Below are 15,149 nucleotides of genomic sequence, written 5' to 3'. Positions count from 1 at the left end.
GGCAGGCTGGTCTTCCCCATAAGCTTTCTTCTTACTGTGTATCTGGTAACATCTTTAAGATTATTGAATCCTTCCTTTCCAAACGTAGTATAAAAGTTGTTCTTGATGGACAGCACTGTTCTTTATATCCTGTAATTCAATGATTCCTCAAGGTTCAATCCCTGGCCCTGTGCTCTTTTTAATTTACATTAATGATCTTGCAGATATTCTCACATCTAAGGTGGCATTGTTTGCTGATGAAACTACCATTTATTATTGTCATGATAAGAAGGCAACACTCTCTGATTGCTTTGAGGGATATTTGAGCTTGAAAAGGATCTCACTTCTGCTTCAACATGTGGCTCACAATGGCTGGTGAACTTTAATTCAGATAAAACCTAATTTTTTTCAGCCAATCATTATCACAATAATTTAGATCTTCTTATATTTATGAACGGTAATGAATTTGATGAGTCATCTACCCTTTATCTTCTAAGATTAACTCTTACTTTCGATCTTTCTTGGTAACCGTATATCAAATCCATTGCAAAATTGGCATCTGCTAAGATTTCATCTCTTTATCGTGCTAGACACTTTTTTTCTCCGTTTGAAGACGATTTTTTTGTTGATATTGTTACGCTTGTGAGGCACCCAGGCTTTGAGCCTTTTGGCAAATCCCATTGAGTGAAGATGATTGAGGATTGTCTTATCACAGTTCATTTTATGCGGCCAAATCAGCTTCTTTTTTACCGCAATTAAAAGCAAAGAAAAGTGGGGTTGGAAAATGCTGATTTTTGCCACCTGGATATTCCAATTCTAAGGGTCGAAAATAGGAAAAATTAAAAATATTTGAAAAAACAAATAACACAGTTCTGTAGAGCAGAGGCACTTATTTCCCAACCCAATACTATAAAGGGGGCTGCTCTAAAGACCTAGCCTCTTTTGTGCCATCTACTCAAATTCAATATTGTGTTACTCGTCATTCAAATAAGTCTCATCTTTTTTCTGTGACTGTTCCTAAGTGCTCTAAAAACTCTTATTCATCAAATTTTTTTCCTGAAACATCAGTTCTTTGGAATTTGCTTCCTTCAACTTGCTTTTCTGTTTCAGAAACTTTTTAATCTTTTAAGTCGTCTGTCAATCCTTATCTTGCTCTACAAACTTCGTCTTTTCTCTTCCAGTAATTTCAACTCTAATAGTGATTGCTTGCAGCCTTGTTGGAAAGAAGGTGTTAAAAAAAAATCTGGAAGTCTTTGATGAACATATTTTCAGCATGCTATATAAGTAACATAATGTCAAGCAATCAATAAAGTTTTTTGTTTTTTCGCACCATTGCTGATTTAGCTAGCTACTGTGACTATTTATTAATAACTAGTTCTATTAAGTATATTTACTGTAAATATTTTTGTTTATTAGAGTATTAACTTTATTATATTATTTAGAGACTTCAGATTTACCAGAAATATCTTCAAGTTTTTCTGCCAAGAAAGGTAATTATAAAAATTAGTTTATTTAACTTTATTCAATACATATAGTTTATTTAAATTTATTTAATACATATTAAATTTCATTTTTTTTTTTGAGTCTTTGATCAACAAATTTCTAACATCCTATCTTAATCAAATAAGTTTTTGTAAGGAAATTAATACAGGGTTTGATCTTCTTGCTTTTCGGCTAATTCGCTAACTGCTATGACTGAAAGATTTTTCATTGGAGACGATTAGACTTGGGATTTTGCTATTGGCATTATTTAATCCTATTTTAACAGTTGTTGCTGGCAACCTTGTTGTTAGTGAATCAGAACAAAAAAATAATAATAATAAAAAAAATTTCCAAAATAATTTGTGGTAATAAGGTTAAGTTTAAAAGTTATGATATTGTGTTGATGTTAAATTTTTTAGCGATTTTTATTAATGAGTTTATTTATTCTTTAAAAAGTTGTTGATTCAAATAAAATGAATAGTTTATAAATTTAAACAAAACTAAAACGTATTTGCTTGCATCAACATTTTACTCATATTAACATATTGTAAGAACATCACAGGAAAATGATATAAATAATAAAAGTTTTAAAAACGTATCTATTTTTTTTTTAAATAAAAAAAAGTGTGAAGAAAATTACTACTTGAACCAAATAAAAAATGCAACTAGTGCCATTAAAAAAACATGTATATTATTAAAGATATAATTGGGAAAAAAAAGTTAAATCAAATAGCTTACCTGCTCAAATCGTCATTGACAAAACAGAGTACAGTGACAAAAATATGATTGCTAAAAAATTTAACAATTTTTTTGTTAATCAATATAACAAGATTTTGCGCATTAAAATTTAAATTTAAAAAACTTAAAGAAAGCATGTACATAAAGTGGGAAAAACAAATGAACCATATAAAAATGACAATTTCAACCTAGTTCCTTTTACACTAGTCAAATGTAGTAGGTTTAGATTAAAAATTTGATTGCTTCAAAAATTTAGTTTCGTGATATTAAGGAATAGTAAACAGACTGATCTATGAGGAAAACGAGTTGTTTGATATGCATTCTGACAAAGAAATCATTTTTTTAGGGAATTGGAGCAAATTTCCCCCCCACCCAAAGTTTCTTTTAAATATTTCTTAAATATTTTCGAATTTTAATTAACCTTTAACTTGTTAACATATATTGCAATGTCATCTGCATAACCCTCATGAAGTTTCATTCCAAAGCACTGATCGACAACAAAAATATCATAGTTAATGTTGAAGTTTAATCATATAGTTTAAAGTTATGTTTTAAATTAAAAAAAATAGTTCATACTTAAAAAATATATGTGTTTGTGTGTGTAAATTACCTATAGAAAATGATTTTAACAGTTCAATAACTGGACGATAAAAAGGATAATGGTCAAAAATATGTTGTTCCAAATCAGGCAGAAGCTTCCGAATTTTGTTAGCATTTCTACCATCCAACCATCCTCCATTATATCCAGGCCAAAGTATCCTATGGTTACTTTGCCATACAGCAATTTCAGGTTCTTTACATAAAACATTAGAAATCTCTGTAACAATCTTCATCTGCAAATAAAGTTCTGGTGGAGGAACTACATCAAGTAGATGTGTATCTCCAGCTACATCAAGCAGACATGGATGTATAACATTTTTGCAAATCTATATAAAACACTTCTTAGATTTTCTTTCTTTTCCATACAGCAACTTTAACTTATTGAAAATTCTCCAAGATTTGACTTTTCACCATTACAATATAAACAAGAGTATTTTCCTCCATGTCCTGATGAGACTAAAATTATATTTAGCAGTTTAAAATCTGCTGCTAAGTAGAACTTAAGTCTGTTAAGCATTATTTTCTCTATAACTATCTGAAGGTTCGTATAATTTTCAGTAACATTTTTGACAATTTCCAATACCAGAACTTTATTAATACCAGTATTTTTGTTTTCTCGACAGTCAAAATCTGTTTTTATAATAACTTTATCTATTTCTAGTCCCCTAACAATGCAAATATGTTCAACAAGTGATTTGGAATCTCTCTCTCTCTCTCTCTCTCTCTCTCTCTTTCTCTCTTTATATATATATATATACATATATATATATATATATATATATATATATATATATATATATATATATATATATATATATATACATATATATATATATATATATATATATATATATATATATATATATATATATATATATATATATATATATATATATATACATATATATATATATATATATATATATATATATATATATATATATATATATATATATATACATATATATATATATATATATGTATATATATATAATTTATATATATATAACAAATGTTTTAAAAACTATAAAAGAACCGGTAATGTTAAACACTACTCAAATGTAGTAGGTTCAGGTTGAAACTTTGATTACTTCAAAAACTTTAGTTTCATGATATTAAAAAATGGTCTATATATATATATATATATATATATATATATATATATATATATATATATATATATATATATATATATATATATATATATATATATATATATTAATGAGATATTTATTATAAAGAAATTCGCTTTAAAAAATATTATACAGTCAGACTAATGAAATTTTCTGATAATTCGGACGTCAAGTAGCGTGTTATGAGATGACATCGTTTAAATTACGGCAACTTTTGAAGTTCCATTCTGGGCAACATAGGACCATGGTGTTGTAGCAAAAGATTTACATACAAGTAACAACTTACGATATAAGCTCTTAATATCACATAAACTTGAAACCCTTAAAATTTAAAATTTTAAAAAAATTATCATCAAACTCAATATCGTTAAGCTTCTGTAATCGTTTAAATGCAACGATAAAATTAGATCGCAAAAATTTTTTTCTTTAAAAAAAAGTAATTTTATTCACATACGTGCAGTTTTTAATGTATATATATATATATATATATATATATATATATATATATATATATATATATATATATATATATATATATATATATATATATATATATATATATATATATATATATAAATATATATATATATATATATATATATATATAAATATATATATATATATATATATATTTTTATATATATATATATATTTTTATATATATATCAGAGCTTGTGATGAAAAAAATCGTCAAGCGTGTTTTATTGCGCTCGTAAAATTAGAATATGTTTTCATCGAGCTTGATTACGTGCGCTCGAGATAACGTCGGCAAGCGCGATCATGAAAGTTGCTGAAGGCGATGCTCATAAAAAGCTTTTTATTTTTTATATCTTTTTTTATTTGTTACATAATTCTTTCGTCAAAAAATGTTTGAATTAGTATCACACTCATGAAACTACTTCAACAATGTAGATTTTTATACTTCCAAACTTCTTGTATATTGTCAGATCGCGATTTTATTTTTAACTATTAATGTTATAAAAAATAATATCAAACAAAAACGCAACTTCTTATTAATTTAGTATTGAAGTATAATTTAGTGAGTTTTGCGTCATTGTTTTGATATATGTATTTTAAAATGTTACGCTGTAAACTTAATTAACGGTTAATGGTTTTCATATTTCTTGATATTTTTTATTCAAATTAATTAATTAATTTTTTTAGATAGCTATGTATCTATATTATAGCTATATTCTATCAACTTTCCATTTTGAATATCCTTGATTGCGAACATTCTACACAAGAGAATCGTTTTAAATTTGAGTTAAAATAAATAATAGTTAATAAAAAACCTATACTATGAACAAAAAACTAATTTTAAAAATTACTCTATTATTAATATTTATTTTTATTATAAACGATGCATAGAATATTACAAACAATAAATCAAATAAATCTTACTTTATATTTTCACAAGATTAAAAAAACTCTGCAGTTTCAATTTTCTTGCAATGGTTTTCTAATATTCTGTTCTTTTTTTATTTGCGCATTTTTGTATTCACATTGTGTTTCCACGTGCACATTCCATTATTGAAATTAGCGACTAATAACGACTTTAAACTGCTCATTCATTACGTTAGTGCAAAAGAGAACGACGTAGTGCTTTTTATATTTTATATCAGTGCTTTGAAAATAGAATATCTTTAATAAAAAATCTTTTTTAAATATTTTATGAAAATAAAAAAATAATCCCAAACTATTGGACGAGCGTTATTATATACGCTCGTTATTAGCTGAACGAGCGTTGTTTATCGCGCCAAGAACGATTGAAAATACCGTTTACGGGCGCGTTTTGCGAGCACTCAAACCCACCACATCTATTGGTCTAGATGGTATTCCCAATGTTTTCCTAAATTGTACCATTAGTTTTTCGATTCCTATAAGCCAGTTATTCGATACCTTATTAAAAGATGGTGCTTTACCGTTAAACTGGAAAGTAGCAAGTATTATTCAATTCACAAAAATAGACCAACAGTTGACCCATGTAATTATAGACCCATGTCATTGACCTCTACTTATTGTCGTGTAACGGAAAGATTCATTAATAACAAAATGATAAATTATTTCTTACTCAATAACCTAATCACAAAAGAGCAGCATGGTTTTATTCGTAAACGTAGTACCTGTACTTATATTCTAGAAACTCTTAATGGCTGGACTATAAATCTATAGCGCCGCATTCATTCATACAGATATTATTTATTTTAGTTTAAAGAAAGCATTCAATTCAGTTTCACATCCTAAGTTATTAATGAAATTATAGTTGTCAATCTTCTGAATAGGCTGACTAATTTTCTGCACATGAGGTTACAGGTGGTAAATTTAATTAATGTTACATCCAATGCTATATCTGTAACAATCGGTGTCCCACAGGGGAGCGTTCTAGGACCTACTTTATTCTTATTATTTATCAATGATGCGAGTCACATTAATAAAGAGCTTGATGTCAAACTTTTTGCTAATGATATTAAATTTTATTCAGTCTATGATGTACATAGCTCCCAGTCAAATTTTCACACAGCTTTTAATCGTTTCTACAAATGGAGTTGTATTTGGCACCTCCAAATACCAACTGAAAAAACCTTTGTCTGTACAATTGCAAACCAGAGTCAAAACATAACCCATTATGTTTTACCATAAATAACCATGAACTTGCTCATGTAAACTGTCTAAAAAAGAATAGAAAATTAAAAGGTGAAAATAAAATGAATAAAAACAAGAGACCATTTATTTTGGTCAAAAAAATAAAAATTTTAACTGACGCCATTTTATTACTTAATAAAAACTATTTTTTATTTTACGCCTGTAATGTCTTCTTTTTTGACGGGTTGATTTATCTAGGTTTGTAACAATTATTATTACACCTGATAATGCTGACCGCTATAGGTCAACAAAATATTGTAAATATATAATTACATCGAAATATATTCAAAACAAAAAGTTTAAACGCAGCCTTATTAATCAAATTCAACAAATATATGTGTGTGTATATATATATAAATATATATATATATATATATATATATATATATATATATATATATATATATATATATATATATATATATATATATATATATATATATTATTATTATTTTATAAACATCAATTAATACGAGTTTCTCTCAATACTAAATTTAATTTTATATTTTATTTATTTTATTAAAGAAATTTTCGCTGGATTGTTGTGACCAGCGTCTTCAGCTTTAAAGATTTTTTATGATTTTTTGTATCTTATTTTTAAGACGGCTGTTTTATTTTTTGTCAATGGGATAGTTTCATCTTTTTTTGACGTAAGTGCGCCATAAATGATGTCCAAAAATTTGTTGACACATATTTTGGACACCATTTATGGACATAATTTATGGACATAATTTATGGACATTTTACACCAAGTATGGACATAAATGGACACCATTTATGGACAACAATCCAGCAAAAATTTCTTGAATAAAAAAAATTAAATAAAAAACAAAAATAAATTTAGTATCGAGAGAAACTCGTATTAATTGATGTTTATAAAATAATAATTTACATACTCTCATACATGATATCTACATTAAACAATATATATATATATATATATATATATATATATATATATATATATATATATATATATATACATATATATATATATATATATATATATATATATATATATATATATATATATATATATATATATATATATATATATATATATAGAGGTTTCATTAAAAAACAATTTTAATGAAACCCCTATGCTAACATGGTCTATTCTCAAATTAGTACCCCCATACTCAATTATTTCCAAAAGATGCCCACTATGTTTGTATGAGAAATTTACTATTATATCATATCCAAAACCTGAAGAACTGTTAAATAAGAGAACCGAAATTATATCAAAGCGCCGCCACGAAAATAAATTCTTAATAAAAAATTACAAAGCTCGCTACAAACCTGACTAACAACTATAAATAAAAATAACTATACTAATGTATATATATATATATATATATATATATATATATATATATATATATATATATATATATAAATATATATATATATATATATATATATATATATATATATATATATATATATATATATATATAAACACACACACACACACACACACATATATATATATATATACATAAAAAATTGCCGAAAAATTGCCCACCTCATTTTTCCTAATTCCAAGGGATATATAAATATATATAAATATATATATATATATATATATATATATATATATATATATATATATATATATATATATATATATATATATATATATATATATATATATATATATATATATATATATATATATATATATACATATATATATATATATATATATATATATATATATATATATATATATATATATATAACGTATATATATATATATATATATATTTATTTATTTATTTAAATAGAGAAAAAACAACTTTTCATGAAACTATAAGTTTCATGCCTATACGGCAATCATCAGCCATGTACTATATCAAAAACAAACCAAAATTTTTGAATAAAATTACAAAATTCAGTGGAGAGACATCTGACACCTTGAGACAAAACAAGAAACCGTCAAAGAAAAGTTATATATAAATCAGCTAATCACCAGTATCTTGAACTAAAATAAGGAATTTATTTTCATTTCTATTATTCTTTCTAATTTGAAACCGGCTCATTCCTTTTGTTCAACAGATTTTCCTCTGTATGTATTAAAATATAATACTTTTCATTAAGATAAACGTTGCAAACTTTGATCAAATTTTTTTTCTATTTAACAAACTATTTGTTCCTTTTTTATCAGGTGTACGACATCAAAAAATAAATACACTTTTTGTGAATGTTTATAAACAAACTTTGAGCTTTTTAATCATGTAACTTTAATAAATTTGATTAGGTTGAAACATTAATAGCATGATTGTCACATACAATACCTCTGACTCTAAAATTACTCTTGGCTAAAATATCTAAGCAGCTCAAAATTTAATCTTTGAACCATTCACTTTCAATTTTGGCTACTGGCGAAGCTTTAATAATGCAGGGTCAATTTTTTCTTTTAACCCAATTATCATAATACATTTAGTATTTCTAAAAAGTTCATTCTTATCATCCATACCAATAAATTCACTTTTCATTTCATTAAATAAAACTATAATATCCTTTGATTAAGAATTATTTTCCATCAGTAATTTTGCAACTTTATCTTGTTTAAATAGGGAAAGTGAAGGTAAGGTAAACTGTTCAAGAAGAAGTTTATAAAATTTAGGTGAAGTATAACTTAGGAGTAAAGCACATTAAATAATATCAGCTGAATAGACTTGACTTTATTAAAAAAAAATTTTTAACTTTATCTAAAAACCAAATATATTCTGCTCATCCTTAAAAATATAAACGCAAGTTTTCAAGCATATTTTTCTTACTAAATTTATAATTATTCCCATGCCTGAACCAATGTGGCACAGATACAAGAAAACCTTAAAGAAACAATTTCATGTGCAAGTCTTTATCAATTTTCATACATTCCATAACTTCTGGCACTCATCGTTCAATTCGAGTTTATAAGAAATAACATAATCTGCATATTTTGAAAAAATATATCCTTGTGGGCTGTCTGGTTCACTGATTGATTCTAAATCAAGTATAGAATCGTTTATTAAAAATAATTGGTACTCATTTTCTTGAAAAAACCTTTTTTCAAGAGATCTTCTTGGTAGTAAATTTCTATACAATATGGATAAATAGTAGAAATTAAACGGAATCTTTTAAAATTAAAAAAAAAAATTAAACAGAATCTTTGATCTTGTTTGCCCTTCTTTATAAGTTTTTTGTCAAAATGTTTAACACAGACTACTGATGAGAAAGTTGGTTGCCAGTTTTTCATATTCACAAATCGAATCCATCAGTTTTTTATAACTTCGTTTGTTGGAAAAGAAAATACTGAAATCAATTGATTTCCAGAATAATTAAATTGACATACAACAAAACAACATTTGTTAACCATTTTTTACATACAGCTGTTTAAGTTAATGGCCTTCTATTTTTTCTAAAAAAATGCTAGATATAAGGTAATGTATTTTTAGTAGGCCATGATAAATATATATATATATATATATATATATATATATATATATATATATATATATATATATATATATATATATATATATATATATATATATATATATATATATATCATGATATATATATATATATATATATATATTTATATATATATATATATACAAATATAAATATAAATATATTTATATATATATATATATATATATATATATATATATATATATTTAAACATATATCCCAATATATATATATGTATATATATATATATATATATATATATATATATATATATATATATATATATATATATATATATATATATATATATAAGTATTTTAATAAACAAGACAAACTTTTTAATAAATAAAACCATTTTATTAAGTTTAAACAATACATGTTTCGACTATCAACAGTCATCTTCAGTTAAAGTTTAATTTTTAAATTTGTTTAAATACCTATATAGGTGATTTGTTAATACCAATACAAAATGTTATTATCTGTGTACAAACTATTAATTTATTTACAAAAATACAACAAAAACTATTATAAGAATAATAAGTCATACTAAAAAACAAATAGGAAGTTGCGAAAGAATAGGTTAATAAAAAATACATAGAAAGTAATAACTTAACAGAAAGTGTCAATTAGACATGGTTGACCTGTTTGTTCCTACCAGGTTTTAACCATTCTATAAACATGCTTTCTTTAAGTTTTAATTCGAACTTATTAGATGCTGAATCTAAAACGAAAAAACACTTTTCATTTAATTGCATAAAACAATTTCCATTACCATGGAGATGTTTATAGATATGTGATTTTTTGTCTCTCTTATAATGTTCAGTTATTCGTGTCTTGAGATGGCGAGTAATTTCGCCTAAATAACAGGAGTTACATCCTGCACATACGAGTTTGTAGACCACGAACGATTTGAACTCTGGAGGAATAGGATCTTTAGAGGAGAAAAATTTTGAAACTTTTAGTGAGAAAAAAACTTAGTTTAAAATTTACAGAACAGCAATCTCTTTTAACAATTGAATTCAATCTTTTTTTAGTTAAATTAGATATTTTACCTAAAAACGGTAGTTTAAAGTAAGACAAAAGTTCTTTGATTTTTGGTTGTGATAGATTGTTTGTGTTAATTTTGTTTAAATAAAATATATATATTTTCGATATTAGCCAAGATGGACACACGTTTCTTTGAAATACTTTGGAAAGGTTGTTTATGTCGGAGTTAAACCCTAGATTAGTACTATTGATTTTAAATGTTCTATCGATTAAGCATTTGATAAGACTAACTCTGTACGAAAGCGGAGTGAAACTATAAAAATTGGTGTGTAAACCAGAGTAGGTTTTTTTATGAAAAACTGTAGTAGTTACTGTAGAATTTATTTTGTGTAAATTTACGTCCAAGAAGGATATCTTCAAATTCACTTCTTATTCCATGGTGAAAGAAATAGAATTGTGTTTACTATTAATATAGTTAAGGAAAATAAGTGCTTCATTTTCTGACTGAAAAGCAGCAAAAATGTCATCAACATATCGTTTATAGAAAACTGGCTTAACTCCATTGCAATTTTTAATCCAGTTATTTTCAAAATGACCCATAAACAAATTGGCAAGAACAGGTGCTAGTGGAGAGCCCATGGCTACACCATCTATTTAATCATTAGTATGTCCTTTAAAAAGAAAATTTGTTTGCGAGGTAGCGAAAATAAATAGTTTTTTTAAATCGTTTTTAGTAATTTTAAAATTTTTATTGTTGAGGATAATTATATTAAATGCGATATCAATTTTGTGCTAAAAAGAAATTTTGGATATATAATAAATGACATTGCACTTAAGTATACGCATCTTTCAAAGAAAGATTTCAGAAGATTGTAAAAATTGAATTATAAGTTAAATAAAGCCGCTTTAGATATTGTGTTTTTGAATAATTGCAGAATTTTTGGAGTTTTACCGAAAATTATTTCATTTAATTTAAGAAAAAGATTACTAAGGAGTGCATTACAAAAACGCAACAAGGAGAAATTACAATTATATAAGGAAATTAATACTTTACAAGATCGCATAAAAACAACTATTTCTTCGTTTGATTGGTTTATTTTAATTATGGCGCTATAATCTAATATAGAAAAAGAAAAATATAAAATTATAAAAATACATGAGAAGAAATTAAGAAGATTAACAATCGGTAATACAAATCCTTTTAATGTTTCAGATATCATAACTAATCACTCTTCGTACAAACTCTCTGATGATGAAATACACATCCTTAAAAATGGTTTACAGTTTTCTATTCCACCAAAATATCTTAAACGTACTGATATTTACTCTACTTTCGAACTAATTAATTGCTCTCTTCAATCGAAACTGAAAAATAATGAAGATTCAGGAAAACTTAAAGCTGAACTTTCCCATTTAGCAAATTCTTATATTTACAATTATCGTCCTTCTCAAGAAACTCTGAAAAAATGGAATATTAAAAAAATTTCAAATAATCCAGATATTCTTATTCTAAAACCTGATAAATATAATGAAGTAGTAATATTAGATAAAGAAATTTACGTAAATGGTATTTATAAAATTATTAATGACAAAACAAAATTTAAGCAACTTAAGAAAGATGTAACCTTAAATAGAGAAACTCAACTCCAAAAATTTCTAAAGAAACTCAAAGCAAAAGGTTTTTTCAATGATTCCACATACAACAGAATTTATCCTTCCGGATCTCATCCTGCTTGTATCTATGGACTTCTAAAGATGCACAAGTTAACTTCTTCCAAGACTACTATAAACTTCAGACCTATTGTATCATCTATTGGTACCTACAATTATCAACTAGCCAAATTTCTCAAAGATTTGTTATCTCCATTAATAAACACAAAGTTTTGCACTAAAGATTCATTTTCCTTCATTAAAGAAATAAGTCTAGTTAATCTACATGAACAATTTTTAGTATCGTATGATGTAACCAGCTTATATACTAATGTTCCGCTTCAAGAAACCATTGATATTGCAGTTATTTCAATTATACATAATAATAAAAATTTTAAAATTACTATGAACGATTTAAAAAACCTATTTAATTTTGCTACCTCGCAAACACATTTTCTCTTTAAAGGACATACTTATGATCAAATAGATGGTGTAGCCATGGGCTCTCCACTAGCACCTGTTCTTGCCAATTTGTTTATGGGTCATTTTAAAATAATTGGATTAAAAATTGCAATGGAGTTAAGCCAGTTTTCTATAAACGATATGTTGATAACATTTTTGCTGCTTTTCAGTCAGAAAATGAAGCACTTATTTTCCTTACTTATATTAATAGTAAACACAATTCTATTTCTTTCACCATGGAACAAGAAGTGAATTTGAAAATATCCTTCTTGGACGTAAATTTACACAAAATAAATTCTACAGTAACTACTACAGTTTTTCATAAAAAACCTACTCTGGTTTACACACTAATTTTTATAGTTTCACTCCGCTTTCTTACAGAGTTAGTCTTATCAAATGCTTAATCGATAGAACATTTAAAATCAATAGTACTAATCTAGGGTTTAACTCCGACATAAACAACCTTTCCAAAGTATTTCAAAGAAACATGTATCCATCTTGGCTATTATCGAAAATATATATATTTTATTTAAACAAAATTAACACAAACAATCTATCATAACCAAAAATCAAATAACTTTTGTCTTACTTTAAACTACCGTTTTTAGGTAAAATATCTAATTTAACTTAAAAAAGATTGAATTCAATTTTTAAAAGAGATTGCTGTTCTGTAAATTTTAAACTAAGTTTTTTTCTCACTAAAAGTTTCAAAATTTTTCTCCTCTAAAGATCCTATTCCTCTAGAGTTCAAATCGTTCGTGGACTACAAATTCGTACGTGCAGGATGTAACTCTTTTTATATAGGCGAAACTACTCGCCATCTCAAGACACGAATAACTGAACATTATAAGAGAGACAAAAAATCACATATCAATAAACATCTCCATGGTAATGAAAATTGTTTTATGCAATTAAATGAAAAGTGTTTTTCCGTTTTAGATTCAGCATCTAATAAGTTCGAATTAAAACTTAAAGAAAGCATGTTTATAGAATGGTTAAAACCTGGTATGAACAAACAGGTCAACCATGTCTAATTGACACTTTCTGTTAAGTTATTACTTTCTATGTATTTTTTATTAACCTATTCTTTCGCAACTTCCTATTTGTTTTTTAGTATGACTTAATATTCTTATAATAGTTTTTGTTGTATTTTTGTAAATAAATTAATAGTTTGTACACAGATAATAACATTTTGTATTGGTATTAACAAATCACCTATATAGGTATTTAAAAAAATTTAAAAAATAAACTTTAACTGAAGATGACTATTGATAGTCGAAACATGTATTGTTTAAAATTAATAAAATGGTTTTATTTAATAAAAAGTTAGTCTTGTTTATTAAAATAACTATATATATATATATATATATATATATATATATATATATATATATATATATATATATATATATATATATATATATATATATATTTGTATATATATATATATATATATATATATATATGTATATATATATATATATATATATATATATATATATATATATAAATAATATATATATATATATATATATATATATATATATATATATATATATATATATTGGGATATATGTTTAAATATATATATATTTATATTTGTATATATATATATATATATATATATATATATATATATATATATATATATATATATATATATATATATATATATATATATATATATATATATATATATATATATATAAATATATATATATATATATATATATATATATATATATACATATATATATATATATATATATATATATATATATATATATATATATATATATATATATGTTATTTATGTTAGTGTATTTTACAAATAGAGTGCTCAATGTTCTTAAATAACAGAGTAATAATAAATAAGTAAAAAACACTTATCTAACTTTTAAAACTATTCAATAAGTGCTTATCAAAATTTTGTTCTCCAGCTTGCTGGAAGGTAGCATCTGTTATCCCTATTTTTTAAATATTCTGGAGAGCGATCTGATTGTAAATTTTAAT

General features: G+C 24.5%; 1 protein-coding gene across 2 annotated transcripts in view; it reads left to right on the top strand.

Annotated features, from left to right (window-relative positions):
• The window catches only part of LOC136075036 (NACHT, LRR and PYD domains-containing protein 4B-like), a 75,893-nt gene that overhangs the window by 44,621 nt on the left and 16,123 nt on the right, over positions 1–15,149 (top strand). For both annotated transcript variants that reach the window (XM_065787258.1, XM_065787257.1), the window contains exon 8: positions 1,422–1,469. In XM_065787258.1, coding sequence (XP_065643330.1) covers positions 1,422–1,469 — 48 coding nt within the window. The remainder of the gene's footprint in view (positions 1–1,421; positions 1,470–15,149) is intronic.

This window comes from Hydra vulgaris, chromosome 01, assembly GCF_038396675.1.
Source record: "Hydra vulgaris chromosome 01, alternate assembly HydraT2T_AEP".
Classification (NCBI taxonomy): Eukaryota; Metazoa; Cnidaria; class Hydrozoa; order Anthoathecata; family Hydridae; genus Hydra; species Hydra vulgaris.
Note: the sequence above shows the minus strand (reverse complement) of the source record. Positions and strands in the feature narration are given on the sequence as shown.